Source organism: Neurospora hispaniola (assembly GCF_033458365.1).
Source record: "Neurospora hispaniola strain FGSC 10403 chromosome Unknown B0T23scaffold_3, whole genome shotgun sequence".
In the NCBI taxonomy this organism is placed as follows: Eukaryota; Fungi; Ascomycota; class Sordariomycetes; order Sordariales; family Sordariaceae; genus Neurospora; species Neurospora hispaniola.
The window spans coordinates 1,458,201-1,476,671 of NW_026944408.1; the positions used below are offsets into that span (position 1 = coordinate 1,458,201).

At 54.1% G+C, this 18,471-nt stretch overlaps 3 protein-coding genes across 3 annotated transcripts; 1 reads left to right on the forward strand and 2 right to left on the reverse strand.

Moving 5' to 3' along the window:
• The first annotated feature begins 2,047 nt into the window (after window positions 1-2,047).
• On the forward strand, window positions 2,048-3,743 carry B0T23DRAFT_108340 (uncharacterized protein). Its single transcript, XM_062831817.1, has 2 exons — window positions 2,048-2,396; window positions 2,454-3,743. Exons 1-2 carry the CDS (start codon window positions 2,259-2,261, stop codon window positions 3,540-3,542), a joined length of 1,227 nt encoding a protein of 408 aa, XP_062693862.1. The 5' UTR covers window positions 2,048-2,258; the 3' UTR covers window positions 3,543-3,743.
• A 957-nt stretch (window positions 3,744-4,700) lies between these two features.
• B0T23DRAFT_376557 (uncharacterized protein) lies at window positions 4,701-17,279 on the reverse strand (the record flags this gene model as incomplete). The annotated part of the gene is made up of 1 exon (XM_062836972.1): window positions 4,701-17,279. A coding segment is annotated over one exon (12,246 nt), but the record flags the coding sequence as incomplete, so codon positions are not given.
• On the reverse strand, window positions 17,160-18,118 carry B0T23DRAFT_108379 (uncharacterized protein). Its single transcript, XM_062831818.1, has one exon. It carries the CDS (start codon window positions 17,953-17,955, stop codon window positions 17,326-17,328), a length of 630 nt encoding a protein of 209 aa, XP_062693864.1. The 5' UTR covers window positions 17,956-18,118; the 3' UTR covers window positions 17,160-17,325.
• Between the last annotated feature and the right edge of the window lie 353 nt (window positions 18,119-18,471).

An 18,471-nucleotide genomic window follows, 5' to 3' on the forward strand; every position in this document is an offset into this window, starting at 1 on the left:
GACCATCCAAGGACAGGACCATCTCCGTGGCTTTGGCTGAGCTGACATCTTTCTGAAGGAAAGGAAAGGAAAGATCCAATGAGTGTTCGTACCTGCCGCACTCTACGGTTGTTGAGCCTCCGTCTATCAGGGAAGCCGGCCTTTCCGTCCAAGGCTGCACCATTACACAATGCTCAACCGGGCAGTCACCCGTCCTTATCTGCAGAACGTATCCGGTATCGCTGCGTCACCACTCAGGTCCAGATATCAAGTTGTTGTGCACTGCTGACAGTCCCCAAATCCGGGGGCCATTTTTGACATGTTCAATGATTTTCATCGACGACTTGTCCAAGCATCAACAACACAACACAACCCTACCATATCCATCAAGGCAATCTATCTCGCACATGGTTCAATCCACATGGTCGACAGGATCTGCTAGCACACTCACTGTAGCATGAGCTGAGCCCTGCCGAAATTAGCCGTGCATGAAGCCTGCGACTCCAAGAACCACCATACCGTGACCCCTGGGCCATTCCGAAGCCATTCTAACCCTCCTTGGCGACTCCATTGTCCCCCATTTCGATAGTCTTGGCCTCCAGATCGACCCCCCTACGGCAGTGTTCTGCATGCCGTGAAGCCGTGCAACTGCAAGCGTCGTGTTGGAACCGCAGGCCAAAGCGTCTTCCATCTTCACCCCCCCCAGCTTTCCACCTCGCTCTCGGTCCCCAGCCCAGCTGCACACCCCAAGCCTATCTGGGAAAACCCGCACTCTTCTCCTCACCGGCTGACGAAGGAGATTCGCCGAAAAGCGAGCTGTCCCGGTATTTGAAATAGGGCAAGGGCCCTGCCATCTTTTTTTTTTTTCTCCTCTTGAGATCTGGGAACAGAACCCTGATTTTCTCTTGATCTTGATGGATTTGGTCGCCGACATTGTGGATAGTATTGACGACTTTTTGCAACAACATATCCTGGGGTACTACCTACCAGGATCCATCGTGCTGCTGTGTCAACAAGTGTGTGTGTGTGTGTGTTGGCATTCGACTTTCTTTTTATTGCCAACAATAACCTCCCCCGGTCCCCCCACAGCAATCAACCTCGCAATCCCCTCCCTCTGTCTTTGCCACGGCGGCTCCGGTCCCTGATCTTCTCCTCGCTTGTCTTGTCGAATCTCTGGCTCTTGGTCGACTTCGAAACACGTGCGTCAAGTTTCAAAAGAACCAAACTTCGTTGTCGCATATACACACCCTTTAAGCGCCGTCCACTCAAATCGCTTCCCCGGGTTCGACTCTGAAGCAGTACGGCGCTTCCGCACCAGTCTCTGCATTCTGATTGGCTCAGCCATTTCACCCTTCATCAATAGCAACAGCAACAACATTGAGCAATACTACCTTCTATCTGCTTCAGAAGCTTCCAACGAAACGCAGCCGCCCGACATTCTTAGCGAAACCTCACTTATATTGTCTAGACCCGTGCGCTTAAAGCGTGGCGAGTCAACTCTAAAAAGCCCGCCATGGACCCAACAACAACCCTCTTTACCTTTATGTTGTGAGTTCTTTGAAACTTGTGCTATAATCTCTCTTTCTTTTTTTTTTCCCTTCCCCCTCTTTCCTTAGCTTCACTTCGCTTGCGAGACTGCTGTGCGGTCAATCATTCGTTCCCACATCGTTCGTTTTCACGCAACTCGGTTACACCCCCTCTCGCTTTTCGGCAAAAGACCCGTCTCATATTGTACGTCTGGACATGTTCCACTTCCCAGTTTTTCTTTTTGGTTTTGGACATGGTGCCAGCAGGTGTCGATCGGAAAATCGGATCTCCATGCCCTGTTCGATGAGAATTGAGTATCTCGGCGTCCATCGATCAAAATCCCATGATCATCACCACGCAGGCCGGGGTCCAAGCAAGCGAGCCTGGGCGCGCTGAGAATTTCTGCCAAGCCAGCCTCTACTCAGCAGATCGCCAGAGCTCAATCTCATCCAAGACCGAAGTCTGACGGTGATTGCGCTCGTGGCCTCCTACCTGACCTGACCCAGCTCAAGTCAAGGGAAACAGCCATTATTGGTCAATTCCCGTAATGACCCTTGGCGTGGTATTGGGAATATTGCAGCCTACACTTAGCCTCATCCACTTTTACTCCTCTCATACCCCAAGCCTTTTGATCTGCGCCCACATTCCACCCACTCGTCGACGAGACTAACACGAGAAATAGACGGACTCATCCCTCGGTCAACGCTGTTCACCTGGTCGGTTCTTGGGACAATTTCGGTAAACCTTATACAATGGAGCGTGACGTCAGACGCGACAGAGGCCAGTGGAAGGGATGTTACACCTTCAAGGATATCATCTGCGATGGTGACTCTGGCCGAACCCCAAAACGGAACGGCGGCTTGAAGATGGGCCAGACATATTACTTTTATGTGAGTCCTTGTCCAGAGATACGTCCGTCGGCCCCTGTCATTAACCGAGACCCCCAGTACGAGCTAGATGGCGCCGCTGAGACACATGATCCTACTCTTCCCTCAACAAATAACTGTCCATATCTACCCGGCCAGACTGTCAACACTCTCTATGTTCCTGTCGAGCATACCCTCAGGAACCGCAGCGCATCCACCACCTCCCTTCGCGAGGAAAACTACATGACCATGAATCCCGCCGACAGATACAACACGCCGCAACCCACCGTCGCCTCATTAATGGACGCTGCTTCCCGTGCCGCCACCGCCCCTCTACCTGAGCTCAAGCGCTCTTCCAGGTCTATTTCACCGGGCTCCAGCTGGTTCTCGCCACGTAGGCTGTTCGGTCGCAAGCAAAGTTCTTCCTCCCTGCCGGAGATCAGGCTGCCAACACCTACCGATGATACTCGGAGCATCAGGTCATCCGGGTCAAGCAGGTCCAGGGACATGTCGCCCGAGTCGCTTCGCCGGTTCCTGTCCAATGATGAACTACCCGAAGAGGAGTATCAGACAGTGGAACGTCCGGCCATCACCATTCCTGATGATATCGTCGAGGAGAACGAAGATGACGACATGTTCGCCACATCTGCTGTGTCGGAATACATGCAGTTCACCGGCCTCTCCCCTCCGCCATCCCAACGATCGCTTACCCCTTCTCCGCCTGTCAAAAGCGGCGAGGCTCTTACACCCACTATGGCCCTGACCAGGTGCCCTTCTACGATGCCCTGCCTCGATCTCTCGGTACCTAAGCTGTCTCTCGTCGACACCAGCTCACCTCAGTCCTCGGCCGACTCGCCTCCCGCCTTCTACCACTCCGATGACGATGAGGAGGATGAGACCCTCGACGAGGACCTCCTTCCCCTTCCCATGCTTGACTACAGCACGGCCCGCAAGGCTTCCGCCGGTTCAGTCGGGAGCACCCTCTCCACCTACAGCCTGCCCCAGTCTTCGCCCCAAGAAGCAAAGGGGTCCAAGTCTCTCATGGTCCCCAGGATCGAGACCAGCATTCCCGTCTCGCACACTTCCTTCCTTAACAGCCCTACCCCCAACTCGGGTCTTGAGGACTTGATGACTGAGCTGGGCTGGATGGCTGATGCCATTCGTGGTTAAGCTTTACCAAAATATTCAAACGATCGCTATGCGCATACTGCGCACACATACTATTACACCATAATGTTTTGTCTCAACAATCGTTCAACATTTCATACGTCTCCATCTCAATCTATCTAGCATTTTCGGCGGGCATTCAAAATGGGGTATACTACACTACACTACACTACACTACAATACTATCGCTCAAGCAATCAAGCAGCGGTGTAGAAGGCATAAAACAAGGCGGCGGCGGCAACATCTGAAGTTTTATTTGTTTTTGATCTCTTTTGTTTTTGGCTATTGGGTTTCCTTTGTTGGATGGGTCGGATATGTTGGGAGGCGTGAGATCTACATTTCAGATCTCATCGTTATTTGATCACTCGGGCGTTTTGGGCGGGTGGGAAAGGACATCTATGTGTTATGGGAAGTTATCAGGGAGTCATTCGGGTGGTGAAAGGGTCACGATTGCATATAGGACTGGGAGTGATGATTGGGATGAGGGATGAAAGACCAGAAATCAACTGGGAGGAAAGGAAGGAATTGCAAACTATATATATAAAAAATACTATCGTTTGCCAAGCAACCTCTAATGATCCTTCCTGATGAATACTCGTGACATGTTTAGATCTAAATCAGACAAACAGTGTTATACATACATAACTTATTGTCACTTACCTCAGTCTGGAGCAGATTTTCTGTGTCGGTCATCGCTATCTATTACCGTGTCAAACCAGGATGTGTGAAGAATATCAACTTTGACTTGTGTGACGATGCGATAGATGACTGAGTGAGTGAGTAAAAGAAAACGGTGTTTAGGAAATTTTTGACTGATACGAGACAAGAAAGAGGATGAGCGACGACGGCGTGGAAACAAACAAATAAACAGGTGGATACCAATCACCGCTTGAACAAGTAGACCAAGCGTTCGTCGAGGTAAATGTACCTAGAGAGGATGACGGCATCCATCCATCTTCAATCACTTGGGAAAAAGACGAAAGAGATGTCGAGTGTCAATCATGCCTGCAGAGATTATTCGAGAAAAAAAAAAGAAAAAAAAAAAAAAAATTCCAATGAATCAGATGCACCGTTGACAAACTTTAGGAGCCATTGTGAGAGTTTTTTTTTTTTTTTTTTTTTTTTTTTTTTTTTTTTTTTTTTTTTTACGATTTTTGTACAGTAGGAGATCGAGGTTTAAAATACCAGTGAGTGACGTTTGTCTACCTAAGTAGGGAGCTTTTGTTTACCTAACCTGACAACCCCTTTTTGATTTCGACGAATGAAAAAGCGAGAAAGAAAACAGGTATAAACAAATAAACAAACAAGCCAGTCAATCAATTACCATAAACTCCTAGCCTACCAAGAACAACCAAGCAACCAAGCAAATAACTCCTAATACAAGAATGCCAGTCTATCTATGATCTATCTATCATTTCATGAACTTATTTTCCCCTTCCTCGTAGTTTTTCGGCTTTAATTTCTCTTTTCATTGGGAAAACCATATGGCTGTGCTCAAGAAGCACTAACCTCACTAAACCAACTCCTCAACAAGCCCGCCAACGCCCCCGGCAAATCATCCAAGTGATGCACAATCAAATAATACTGGAACGGGAAACTGTCCAAGTACCGATGAATCACCGGCATGCCATCACTGCCGAACCTGGCCTCTTTCAGATCCAAGACACTCTGGCTTCCCTTTTTGGCGTTTCCTTGAGCATCCCGAGCATCGTCCATGACGATGAAGACGACCATGACTCTTTGTTCCATTGCCTCTCTTAGTAAGGGGCGAAGGCGCGCGTGGTCTTTGGATTGGACGAGACCGTCAGACAGGATAAGGGCGAGTTGCCAGAGATCTTCCCCTCCCGACTGAGAGGACGAGGTGAGGCGCGCGTCGCGGAAGTGATCGATGGTTCTCCGCAAGAGGTTGACCATGTCCGTACCCTCTTGTTTGAAAGTGAATTGCTGCAAGACCCTGGCGCCCGCGTCGTGAGAGGCAAAGGGGTCGGTGAGACGGTGCGCGACAAAGACGTCGGTGCCGAAACCGAGGACGCCGACTTGGCCTACTTCTAGCATTGTAAGCGCGCGGGAGGTCATGACGAGAGACTCCAAAGCCAAGCGGCCGGCGGAACCGGAGTTGTTGAGCGAGTCGCCCATGGATTGGGAGTCATCCACACAGAGCAAGATCTGGTAGGAGCGCTTGGTCGGGATGGCGCGGCGCATCCAGATCTTGTCGCGCTTGTAGGAGGAGGCGATGTAGGGAATGATCTTCTTGATGTTGAGGCGCTTGCCGGTGCGGAAGGAGCCGGAGAGCTTGGTGGACTGCGAAGGGGTGAGGATCAGGCGGAGTTGAGAAGACAAGGACATGGAGAGGGATTGCGTCTTGGTTTGGAAGGTGGTCCACATGGAGAGGGCCTCGTTGAAGTCGCGCAAGGGGCGAGGTGGTTGGTCTTCGAGGTGGATGGCGGAGAGCTGGGTGGACGATTCTTCGTTGATCTCCTCGTCTAGGTCGCCTTCCTTTGCGCTGGCCTTGCGGGCGTCGGAGTCCTCATCGTCAGAGTCTTCAAAGGCACCTTGGTGAGTGGCGACGCCGGAACGGCCGTCCTTGCGGTCCTCCTTGGGAGCGTCGGTGGAATCAGGGGCCTCGGCATCTTCCATGTCCACGTCCTCCTGCTTGCTGTCCTCGGCAGCAGGTTCATCCTCGGGCAAGACGTGGTTGTTGGCATCTTCCATCTCGGTGTCAATGGCCATGGCGTCGTCCATGGGACGGACCTCCTCGTCATTGGCGGTGCCCAGAGCCTGGGTGTCGGGCTCGGCGTCTTCATCCTGCAAGTGCTGAAATTCTACCTTGGCCATGTCGACGTCGGGCTTCTGCTGCTCCTCCTTGCTTTCGGGGGCGTTGCGAATGTCGCGCTGGTTTCTGTACCACCTGTCGAGAGCATCACCGAGCTTCTTGAATGGTTGGCTGCTGGCCTCGGTCTCTTGATCCTCGTTGGGGCCCTCCTGCTGCTCAGTCCTCGACTGCTCACCGTTGGAACCAGGCGCGTTGTCTTGGTCAGAGGACTGGTTGTTGACAGCACCTTGCTCACGCTGGGCGGCTTTGTTGTCAGTAGTGTCGTCCTGCATGTCGTTCTGGTCATCTTGAGCAAGACCACCACCCGTCTTGACATCGCTGGGAGCAGCGTTGTCGTCATCCGCCTGAGCCTGGTCATCGTTCAGACCGGGCTGTTCCTTCTCCTTGTCTTCCTCCTCTTTGTCCAAATCCTGCGGGGCATCTTCATCTTGCTCATCCTCCTTGTCCATGTCCACATCCATGTTGTCCTCATCCATGGGGTTCAGATCATCCGTCTCTTCAGCCTCAGCCTCCTCAGGCTTCTCTGCATCCTTCTGCTCCTCCAGCTGCTGCTCCTCCTCCACGCCATTTGGCGCCTGCTCCTCTTCCATATCTCCATCCTGCGGCTTCTCGCCATCCTCCAGGTCATCCAAGTTATCCTCCTCCTCATCCTCTCCATCGCTGATATCAATCTGCATATCATCCGGCAACGCCAGGGTATCCTGCTCCTGTACGTTCTGGTCCTGATTATTCAGTTCCTCCTGCGGCTGGGCATCACCCTCCTGCTCCTGTCCCGGCTCACCTTCCTCATCATCCTCGTTCTCCTCCTCACCCTCCTTCTTCTCCTTCTTTTCCTCCTCCTCACCCACCGCATCCTCGCTCTCCTGCTGCTGCTCCTTCTTCTCCTTCCCCGGCTCCGCAGCAGCCTGCTCATCCTCATCCTGCTTCCCGCTGTTATTCTCACCCTTCTGATCCTTCTCCGCATCCTCTTCGTCTTTACCATCCCACATCTTCTCATCGACAGCAGTGGGATCGAGATCATCGACACCACCCGCCTCCTCGTCCATCTCATCATCCTCCTCATCATCACTACCATCCTTATCCTTCTTGTTCTCTTCATCTTCCTCTTCAGCCTTCACGCTCCCCATGTCTCCCTCGAGATCATCCTCACCCATGTCCACCGCGTCGGGGTTATCCTCGATATCGTTCTGGTTCTTGTTATTCTGATCCTGCGCGAGCTCGGAAAGGTCTTCGTCATCCTTGATGTCCTTGCTGATATCCTCTGCTCCCTCACCGTCACCTAGACCGGTACCGCTCTGCACGTCGCCAGACTCGCCGGACTTCTCCTTGCTCTCTTCTTGGGGAGAGCAGAAGCCTTGCTTTGCGATGACGATGAAGCTGTTGCTGAGGGTGTAGCCCAGACGGCAGGTGGACCGGTGCAGGTCGGCGTACTGAGCGAGGTTCTGCTGGCACGTGGCGGCGTACTGCTCGAGCATGGGCAGAATGGCGCGCAGGAGCGCAGTCTCGGTGTCCCGGACGGCAGGCTGGGACAGGTCGGAGGTCTTGAGCAGGCGGAGGATGCCGTCAACTTCGGAGGTGATTCGCGGCATGGCAAGGGTGTTGATGGCCTTCTCGAGGCCTTCGCTGTGGGCCAGGAACCAGCCGGCGTCTTCTTGGCTTTGGGGCAGGTTCTTGACGGCTTCAGGGAACTTTTGCAGGGCGACAAGGATGCGGCTGGACAGGTCCAGAGCGGACTTGGCGAACTCGTCGATGGTGGTTTCCTGAAGCTCGTTGGCGATGGCGACGGTTTGGGCGCTGGTCCAGAGCTGGACTTGGCGGATGACGAAGGCCATGTCGGGTCTTTCGAGCAAGAGACTGCTGAGGCTTTCGCGAAGACCGTCGAGCTCCTTCTCGGCATCGCTATGGAGCTGCTCGAGAGTGAAGGAGCTGAAACCTGTAGGCAGACGAGGCAGGCTCTCCTGCTTGGTGGCCAGAGTGGCGAACGTATCGAGCCACTGCTGCAACTTGCTGCGAACTTGGTCGTTGCTGGTCTCGCCGAGCTTGCCGTGGACGTCAACCATGTAGACGGCGAACTTGAGGATCTGGACAAGCCAGCGCAGGACACGACCGTGGTTCTTTACGCTCTTCTGCGACTGAATGGCCACCTCGCCGCTACGGCCTGAGACCTCCTTGGTGAAAGTAATGGCTTCGGAGAGAGCACGCTCCGCCTCAGCTGTGCGCGAGAGATACATGCGCTGCTTGAACATAACGTACAGAATACCCTCGAGGAAACCAATGGAACGGTGGACGATCTCGCGGTTAAGATCATCGTTGTGTTCGAATGTAGCCTGGCGGAACTTGGGCGCCAAATCGAGCATCTTATGGTAGAAGTACTCGATGGCGTTGAGCTGCGATTCGCTCAGGTGGGGAACAAGACCCGAGTGGACGAGCACCGCGTGAGCAGACTTTTGGCGGTCGAGGATGGTGGTGCCCAGGTTACGACTGAAGCCCATCTCGCGAAGAGTCTTGAGCGTGTCGGTGTAGAGCTTGGTCTTTCTTGTCTTCAAGTGCGCCACGGCCTCCTTGTTTTCATCAGTGAGGTGCTGGGGAGTCTCCTTGCGAAGCTCAGCCATCTCGGTGACCAACGAGGTGATGTACTCGTCCAAGTTGCTGGGGATCTCCACGGCCGAAGCAGGCAGCGAGCCAAACTTGCCCATCATCTTGAGGACGCCGGGGAGGTTGGTGATTCTTGTCCACTGCTGTTGACTCTCCAAAGAAGGAATGAGCTGCGAGACAAGGGTAATAGCCTCCTGATCAGCTTGGACAGCGACCTTGTCGACGATTGCCATGGCGCTCTTATGCTCTTCCTCGGGAAGGCCTTGCTCGGTGATGCCGCTCACAGGCTGGGAAAGCACACCACGGAACTTCCTCACCAGCTTGAAAAGCTTCTGATGAGACTTGCGCGCACTAGCCCTGAGCGCCTCAATGTTCTTATCTCTCCACTTCGACAGCAGCAACACATCCTTCATCTTCCTGTCCAAGGGAGTTCTGCCGGCGGCGATGGCCTCCTTGACCTTGCGCTCGTACCTGGCGTGATAAGTGATGAAATTCTGGACAGCATCGCGAATGACGCTCAACTGAGGCTCATCCACCATCAGCAGCTCCAACTGGTTTCTGAGCTGTCTGAGAAGGTTCAGGCGAGAGGTGAACTGGCCGAGACTGGCAGTGTTGAAGTAGGATTCCAAAGCACCCAAGAGCTCAACCGCGTACGCATACAGATCCTTGCCCTCCTGCAACCACGAGCACGGCTGGAGGATGACGGCGCCGTAGGCGATGAACCACCAGGACTTGGCATCGTCGTGGCATTTCTTGGCTTCGGCGTCGAGCAGTCTCGACCAGCTGGACAGCTCAAGACGGCGCCAGTCGCAGATGGTATCGCGCAGCTTCTCATACAGGACGGTGGCCTTGTGCGCCTTGGTGGCCCAACCGCCTTCGTGCCATTCGTACACGTGCGCGTAGAGCTTTTCCATGGGGGAGATGATGGCGGCGAGGGGATCGTCGATGGACATGTCGAGCACCTTGTCGCAAGCGATGATGACGTCGGCGAGAGTTTGATGGTGGCCGATTTCTTCGATGGTCTGTAGCTCCTGGAAGCGCTTCTTGAGGGCGGTGACGAGAGTGAGGGCCTTGCGGACCTCGACGAGGATAGAATCGGTGTAGAAGTTGTAGTTGTTGGAGTCAACGTTGGTGCTGAAGGCCTTGAGCTGGTCCTCGAAGGCGAGGATGGTGGCGGGCAGAAGCAAAGCGTCCATCTCGGGCTCGCCAGCGGCGGCGTTCCGCTCCGCACGGGCAATCCTGCGAGCAACTTGGGTGAGCAAGATACGAATGCTCTGCTGGGGCTCCTGAGGCGAAAGGAAAATCTTCTCGTGAGCTTCCGCCAGCAAGATGGACAGGTCGCGGTTGCCGCGAGGGATCTGCTTCTTCTTCTTGGGCGCGTCGGCATCCTGCTCCTCGTCGTCGTCTACGTAGTCAGGGAACAGCTGATCGAATTCTTCCTGGTCAAAGGCCTCTTCATCTTCCAGACTCCCCTTGAAGCGGAACAAGCTGTTCTTCTGCTCTTCGGCCTTGCGATCGGCCTCCAGCTTCTTGCTCCACTCCTCATGGAAAGCATAGAAGGACTCGTGTACAGCCTGTCTGAGGTTCTCCGGCAAGCTGTCAATACCTTCGACGGCAACGATGGCCTGAACAAATGAGAGGAATTCAAGCGAGCGGAGAGGCAAGCTCTTAGCCTCAGCGTCCCAGACAGTACCGCTAAGGAAAGGGGTGGCCTTGACCATGCTCTTGAAATCGATTTCGTCGGAGCTCTTGGCAGGGACGGCACCCTGGCCGAGCGACAGACCAAGCTGCAAGCAGCGCAAGAAGCTAACCAGCGGCATCGTCAAGTCCTGGTAGGCATTGAAGCGACCAATGAAGCGGCCGACAAGAGCAACAAGGTTCCTCTCAACGAGGGAAAGCTCCTCGGAAGCATCCTCAGCGTCGGTGGAAATGGAGCGCAGATGCGAAGCAGCCACGTCGTTCTGTACAAGGGCATTCAGAGCATTGTTGAACTCTCCCTGCAGGCCACGAAGCTCCGAGTCGCCAGGGCGGTAGATAGACTGGACAGCAGGCGGCTCCCCAAGACCAGCAACTTCTTCCATGAGAAGCTTGCAGCGGAGACCGGCGTGCTGGCCGGTGAAGGCAAGCTCAAACGCCTCGAGAGCAGCGATCTGTTGCTGCAGGCTTTCGTAGATCTCGCGGTGCTCCTCCTGCTCGATCTCAGCGCGGTGGTGAGGATCGAAGATCTTGTCTGGAACGAAGAGCTTGATGGACGCAAGAGAGAACTGGACCCAAGCGACGGATGTGTATGCAGAGCGAGGTTGGAGACCCTTCTCAGCGGCGGCCAGGGCTCTCAAAGCCTTGTAGAAGTGCCTCTCAAAGATGACAACGAGGTGCTGGGGCCACTGAGTGGTATCAACCGCAAAGTTGGTTCCCTGTTCAAGGAGAGAAGTGAGCTCAGCCACCGGGACATCGCCCATCTCATTCAAAAGACCCTGGAAGAAAGGCACGACAACACCCTTGCAAACATCGCCATGTGCAGCCATTATCTCCTCCATTAGCCTCAGCAACAACCGCTCCGTCTTCTTCAGCGAATCGGTAGCCAGAGCATCCGAAGACTTGGCGAGGATCTTGCCCATGATAGGCAGTTCGGTCTCCAAAGAATGCAACTCGTGCATGCTGGCTGAGGAAGTGGCATCGTACTTGAGCAAGAGCGACCTGGACAGGGTACCGGTCCAAGGACGAACTTCACTATCTTGAGCAAGCAAGCAATCGACCAACTGCAGCGGCGAAGACCCCGAAGCGCGGAGACGCATCAGAGCAACAGTGGGGAGGTTGGAAAGCACGTCGATATCAGACAGAGCGGGCAAAACGACCTCGCCGTCCTCCGTAACTTGGTGTAAAACAAGAGCCTGTCTGAGCGCCTCAAAAGTGGAAGCAAAGAACGGCTCGTGAGTCCAAGGATGCTGACCGATTCTGGCCTCGAGGGTGGAAATCTCCGACTCGAGCTCCTTGACAAGCGCAGAGGCATCACCTCTTCCGCTGCGAACGACGGTATATGCCCTAGCCATAGCTTCCTGAACGCTTCTCAGCGTGGGGATGGAAGCATCAGCCTTCCAGCGCAGCGAATCGAACCGATCAGCAAGTCTCTCCATCTCAATGACCTGCTTCAAACACTCCTGATCAGCGACCGGCTCAGGACGCAGCTGATTCCACAGCGCCTCCATACTGAGACCAGTCGAAAGCTTGAAGCCGACAACAAAGTCGCGCTCGAGATAGTCCAAGATGGTAGCAAGCATCTTGCGATCATCAGCCTCTTGCAGAACGGAAAGGGCCTTCCTCAGGAGGTTAGAGCCCTGCGTCAAGTGCGCCTGGAAACGGGCCTCCTCGAACTTGGCATTAGGCACGATGAGCGCCTCGAAGGTGCGCGTCCAGAAGAGCATCAGACGCCTCAGGATGGCGCGACGCTCCTTCCAGGCTCTGAACTCGTTGATGGTCTCGCTCATGTAGGCCTTGAACAGCTTGAGCACAGAGGCCAAGAAGCGGGCGGCGTTGACAGTGGAGTCGCGAGAAAGCGAGGCGACCTTGTCGGCGATCCAGGAGCGCTGGAGGCGGTTAAGCTGGGATGGCTTGCTGACATTGACTTTGCTGAGCTGAGCTTCCATGGCGGACTGGGCGGATTGGATGTCGAGGTAGAGCTCGTAGCAGCCGGCAATCCAGGTAGCTAGACCCTCGCGATCCTGCTCGAGGATAGGGATCATGGGCGAGTTGAGCAGAGGATGGAGAGGCATGAGCATCTTGTTGGGGGCAGAGCCGTACAGAGAGGCAATAGCCTGTCTCAACGCACCGGCATCTTCAGCACTGATGTAAGACAAAAGTTGAGCGAGACGTTTGCTAGCAGCGGAAGACTTGATGATCAGGCCGTTGGTAGAAGCTTGCATGAAGGCCTCGAGGAGTCTGGTATCACCAAGAGAGAGGACATCGAATGCCAGAGGAGCAAGGACATCCGCATTCTCAGCGCCGTTCAGGATTCTCGTGGCAGTGTGGAAGCGTTGCAAACTGCCATCAACAGGCGCAATAGTCTGATGACCGGCCTTCTTTGCCTCCCAAGGCGCACCTTCGAGATAGATCTCGACGGAACGGTTCCTCATGGCACGCGAAAGCTCGCCGTAACGAGGGTCAACAGTAAGGAAGATTCTGAAGTCAGGATGGGGTGTCAAGATGCGCGGCTCGCCACCGGGACCGCTGTGCTCGTTGATGCTCAGCGAGCCATTGGGACGCTCGAGAAGGGAGTTGAGTCTATCAAGCACGGAGGCACTGCACAGGTTGGCGTTATCTAGCACCAACCAAGCACCAGTCTCGACAGCCCGGACAATGACACCATCAAGCCACTCGAAGCGAGGGTTTTCCAGAGTCAGAGGCTTACGAAGCAGCTCAGCAGTCTCGGAAAGAAGAGGAGCGAGTTCACCGGCCTCAGGGAGGAGGTTCTCAATCATACGGAGGATATCAGGATACTGGTGCTCGCCAGAAAGGGCCATGAGCGCACCCATGAGATCAACCGCAGCAACCGGGACTGGCTCAGGAAGAGCCTGGAGGATCTGGTCCTGGAGCGCCTGCTTCATCTTAGTAAGGTTGGCCTGGACCTCTCTATGAGGATCAGCCTGCTCGAAGCCACCAATTAGATCCATGGTATCGACATCAGCGTTGAGCGGGAAGATGACGAGGGACCGGCCAGCCATAGCAGCCACATGATTAAGCAGGGCTGACTTGCCGCTGCCGGAAGGCCCAACAAGGATACAAGGCAGGTCTTGCTCGACGGCGATCAAGATACTCTCAATCTCCTTTAGCCTGTGAATGGGGTCGATAGAGGGGAATGGCGTTGGCTGCGACAGCTGGTTGCGCTGTAGGGTAGCAAGTCCAACCTGAGAGACGGAGGAGTTGATGTCGTGGTAGAGGCTGTGAGTCTCAGGCACACGCTGGAAGATCTCAGTAAACAACCTGTCGACTTCAACACGGTCCCGCTCGGTCCTGAAGCGCTGGCGAATGATCACATCAAGGAAATCATCCGGCTTCCTGCCGCTGAGAAGAGCATTGTCGGATGTGAGCAGGTCACCCCACCGAAGAGTATCACGCAAGTTGAACTCCCACGGCGAGCCCTGAGCACCGAACAAACGGGCAGTGACGACGGCATCGTCAAGCCTGGACATAAACTCGATGAGCTTCGTCTGCGTCTCGCCGCCAATCTTGTCGAACTTCTTGGCCGTAATATAGAGCAGGTCCTGCTTGGTGAAGACATCGGAGTACACAACGATGAAACGGTTGACAAACGAGCTGGGAAGACCCTTACGGCCACCACCTTGAGAGTGCGGGTTCTGGGCAGCAAAGAGCTTGAAGTCGGGATGACGCTTGAAAACCTGATCAAGTTCGGAGATGTAGACCTCACCACGATGATCAAGACAGGCGTTGAGACCCTCGAGAACGGTCTGAGAAGCCAAGTTCATCTCATCGAGCAAGACCCATGAACCGTTTTGCATGGCCTCCAGGAAGGGAGCGTTCTTCCAGCAGAAGTTACCGGCTTCAGCACCCTCGACGGGAACATCGGTACCGAACAGGTCCATGAGATCAGTCTGGTCGGACAGGTTGATTCTGGTCAAGGGTCTGCCGCAAGCACGAGCCAAGGCGGTGACAAGCGTAGTCTTACCCACACCGGGATTACCTTCGAGGAGGATGGGTTTGGTGCCTTGAAGAGCCCTAATGACACGCATAGCGTTCATCTTGGTGGTAGGAACACCAAACTCCCTTCCAGAGTCAGGGTCCGCGCTAGATAACCTCTCGATGCTGAAGTCACCAATGGTAAGGGCTTGCTCGTCCATCTTGAGCTGCGGCTCCTGGAAATAGTGATGAGCAAGATCGGAACCGCACAGTTCGCTGAGCTTTTCGAGGCACTCCTGTCTCTGCATATCCATTGTCCTGGGATCAACGGCGATCAACGCGGAGGGGTTGGCACCAATGGTATCAATGAAGACCATGGCAGCACCGTGAAGGAGAGCAAGCTCGACAGAGGGGAAGTTACAGATGTTCATGAACTGGACCCAAGCCAAGATATCACGGACTGAAAGGGCAGTTGTGGACGAAGACCTGAAAGTCTTGCCAAACCAGGACGAAAAGTTGACAATGATACGAGAAATCGGCGTCTTGACCCCCTTCAGGTTCTTCTTGTACTTGGCATCCAGCTTGGAGACGACAATGTCATGGACATCCTCCTCATCAGTGAAAGCAGGCACCCAGATCTCAGTGAAACGGTTACGCAGGGCAGGCGACAGTTCCCTCTTGCCAAAGTCACCACCAGGGTTCATGGTAGCGAAGAACTGGAAGCCTTGAGCACCAACGACGAAGGAGTCGGTGATACCCTTCTCCGCAAGCAAAAGAGTGCGAGCAGGCTCAAGGACGGAGTTTAGTCTTTCCAGGACGGAGTCATCAGCCAGAGAGATTTCGTCGAGAAGGAAGTAAGTACCCTCCCTCATGGCGTGGACAAGGCTACCGTCGCTCCACTCAAAGAGCGCCTTACTTCGGGCAGCATCGGACTGAATCTTGACCTTCAACTCCTCGGGAAGCTTAGCCAGGTCGTCGGCAGTAAGAGACTGATACCATGCCTGCATCTGGTCGATATCGCCCGTCTCCTGGCCAAGGATAGTAGCAGCCTGCTCCAAGCTCCTCAGCAAGCCGTCAAGAATAGCACCCCTATTTCTGACAGGTCTCTGAGAACCAATGAGATCACCAGTTTCGGTATTCTGATGAGCGTTGACAATATGCAATTCCTTCTTGTCAAATTCCGCAAGAAGCTGAACGACAGTTGTTTTGCCGCAACCAGTCTCACCAACCAACAGGACTGGCTCGTTGTTGACAATGGCGCGCTTAACCAAGACGTACAGACGGCGCATGGCTCTAGTCCAGATCACACCCTGGCTGTTGTTCTTGTTACCACCAGTACCGCGGAACTCGGGCGCTGTGTCGCGATCATAGAGCTGATCGGGGTCGATCTTGACTTTGAACACCTCCTCGATGACCTTCTTGACCTCATCACGCTCCTCGGGCTTACGGACACGCTCGGCAAGGAGCATGAAGCCGTGGTCGGCAATGTCTTGACGGGTTTCAGCCGCTCTCAGTGCCCATCGGAAGAGATCTCTAAGCGTGGCGAACGAGTTCTTTTGCTCGAACACGCGGCTCTCCTGGCGGAGACGGGTGAGTTGCTTATAGACTTGGACGATGCGGCGGCAGTCGGAGGGAGCAGTGTTGCGGCTGCGCTTCTGAAGAATAGTCTCCAACTCGCTCTCGGGGATGTCATCGTAATGAAGCTCGAGGAAACGGTTGCGGAAGGCACGAGAAAGCACCTTTCTACCACCATATAGACCGGGAGGGTTCTGGGTAGCGAAGAGGCAGAAGTTCTCCGCTGGCCTGACGATCTCTTGGGTCTCGGGAATGAGAAGCTCACGGTTGTCATCAAGCAGACGGTTGAGAGCCTCCAAGACGTCGGTGGGCGCCAAGTTCAATTCGTCGAGAACAATCCACGATCCTTCCCTCATGGCCTGAACCAAAATACCTTCCTGGAACTTGAGCTTTCCGTTGGAATCCGAGACGTAGGTGCCAAGGTACTCTTGCAAGTCGGTATGCTCGTGGTTGTTGATTCTCACAAACTTGTTACCGGTATAGTTGGCGAGATACTCGATCATACTGGTTTTACCCGCAGAAGTAGGACCCTGGATGAGGATGGGGTATCTACGAGTAGACGTAGCTCTGACCAAGTTCAATAGGTTTCTTTCGACATAAGGAGTGATGACATAGTCTGGGCGCTCAATTGGCGTTTCATTGCCCTGAAGCAGCCAGTATTGGTGATCTTTGTTTGTGTTTTTGAAGTTGACGTAGTTTTTGCCATCAATGGGTCTCTTGGGAGGATTAGTCAGGATGGAAGCCCTCTTCAGCAGATGTTGCTGGATAAGGGGCATAACTGTCCTCTCTGATTCTTCGCTTAGCAAGGTTGTGAAGCCCATGCAGAAACCTTCATAAACAGCTCTTTCGAGGCCGTAAAAAGGAGCCACATCGTTGGTGTACGTCAAAACACGGGTCAAAGTACGCAAACTGAAATGCGGCACTTCGTTGGCCTGGTCAACCAGTAGTTTTGCTTCAGCACGCTTCTTGATTTCAAGGTAGAGATCAGCAATGTCGTCGGACAAACGGTCAATGCTGCTGTTGTTTCCCTTGAGGTACGTTTTGATGATTGTGAGGAGGTCCTTCTTGTCGCGATCAGGACTTTGGACATAAATCTCAGTGAAGCGCTATTGTCTTGATTAGCAGCTGTCCTTTTAAGCTATGAAGAACGGATCAACTCACGGATCTCAGCCCCATGGGAAGATCTCTCTTGCCCACATCTGTGGCAGGGTTCATGGCACCAAACACGCGGAAATTTGGATGCGCCTGGATTCTCTCAATCTCTCCCGTTTCCGAGAGCAAAAGAGAGGGATTGGTCTGGAACAAGCCAGCAATGCTTTCCAAGGTATCAGGAGAGGCCAAGTTGATTTCATCAAGCAGGACCCAGTCACCGTTTCTCGCCGCCTTGACAATCTTGCCCTCGACGAAAGCAAAGGCAAAGCCGCCAGGACCAGCCGCGACCTGTCTATCAAACTGATCAAGACTCTGCGAAAACAAGTCCCAACGAGCCTTGAGATCCCGCAGGCGCTGGAGCTTGCTGGACTCGGTCTTCCGACGCTTGGCTGGGCCCTGCTCCTGGTTCTCCTCTGCAACCTCTGCCTCTACGGTCTTGGCTGCTTGCATGCTCTCGAACTTGGCGAGGATCTGCTCGAACATCTTGGGAGCCTTGCGCCACTCCTTGGAGACCTCTCTCCACCTGCCCTTGGCGAACTTTTTGTTGATCCCGTCCAGATAAGCCTTGTTCTTTTCAGCAGAGACGCCTGTTCTCTCGAATAGATCCTCAAACTCCTCCTTGATAGGCATGGCGAGGGTCTGTGCGCTGACGGGCTTGAAGCCACCCAGAAGGTCACCGGCTTCACTTTGCTGAGACAAGTTGACGGCGACAAGTTGGTGACCAAGTGATTCCGCCAGCTGCTGAACCACGGTAGTCTTACCGATACCCGTCTCACCGACCAACAGGAGCGGCTCCTTGTGCCTTACAGCAACCGCAATCTGCTCCAGCAACCGCTTAGCATGAGTGGTGGTGGCGAAAGGCCTCTTGTTCTTGGCTCCACGGCTGGTTTTCCTCCCCTTTGCAAACGAGACGCGGCCGACGGTGAGTCTTGACTCGTTATCCTCCAAGTCGGGGACGTAGCTCGTCAAGTAGTGCTCAACCCTCTCGGGAGAAAGATGCATCTCCTTCGCAACGACACCTATTAGAATATTACGCGCTTGAATCTCCTTGACTCCACCAACGAAAACATCGGCCGCTTCGAGGAACATGCGGTCCCTGGTAGTATCGGTAATGGGCTCCTCACCAGTCTTGCAGCCGGAAGCACG

What these genes read in the sequence shown, in the direction of transcription:
- B0T23DRAFT_108379 (XM_062831818.1), bottom strand. Translation starts at nt 17,955, where the DNA reads ATGCCTATCAAGGAGGAGTTTGAGGATCTATTCGAGAGAACAGGCGTC.
- B0T23DRAFT_108340 (XM_062831817.1), top strand. Translation starts at nt 2,259, where the DNA reads ATGGAGCGTGACGTCAGACGCGACAGAGGCCAGTGGAAGGGATGTTAC. An exon ending in GCCAGACATATTACTTTTAT is followed by an intron (nt 2,397 to 2,453) that starts GTGAGTCCTTGT and finishes CGAGACCCCCAG; the next exon opens with TACGAGCTAGATGGCGCCGC.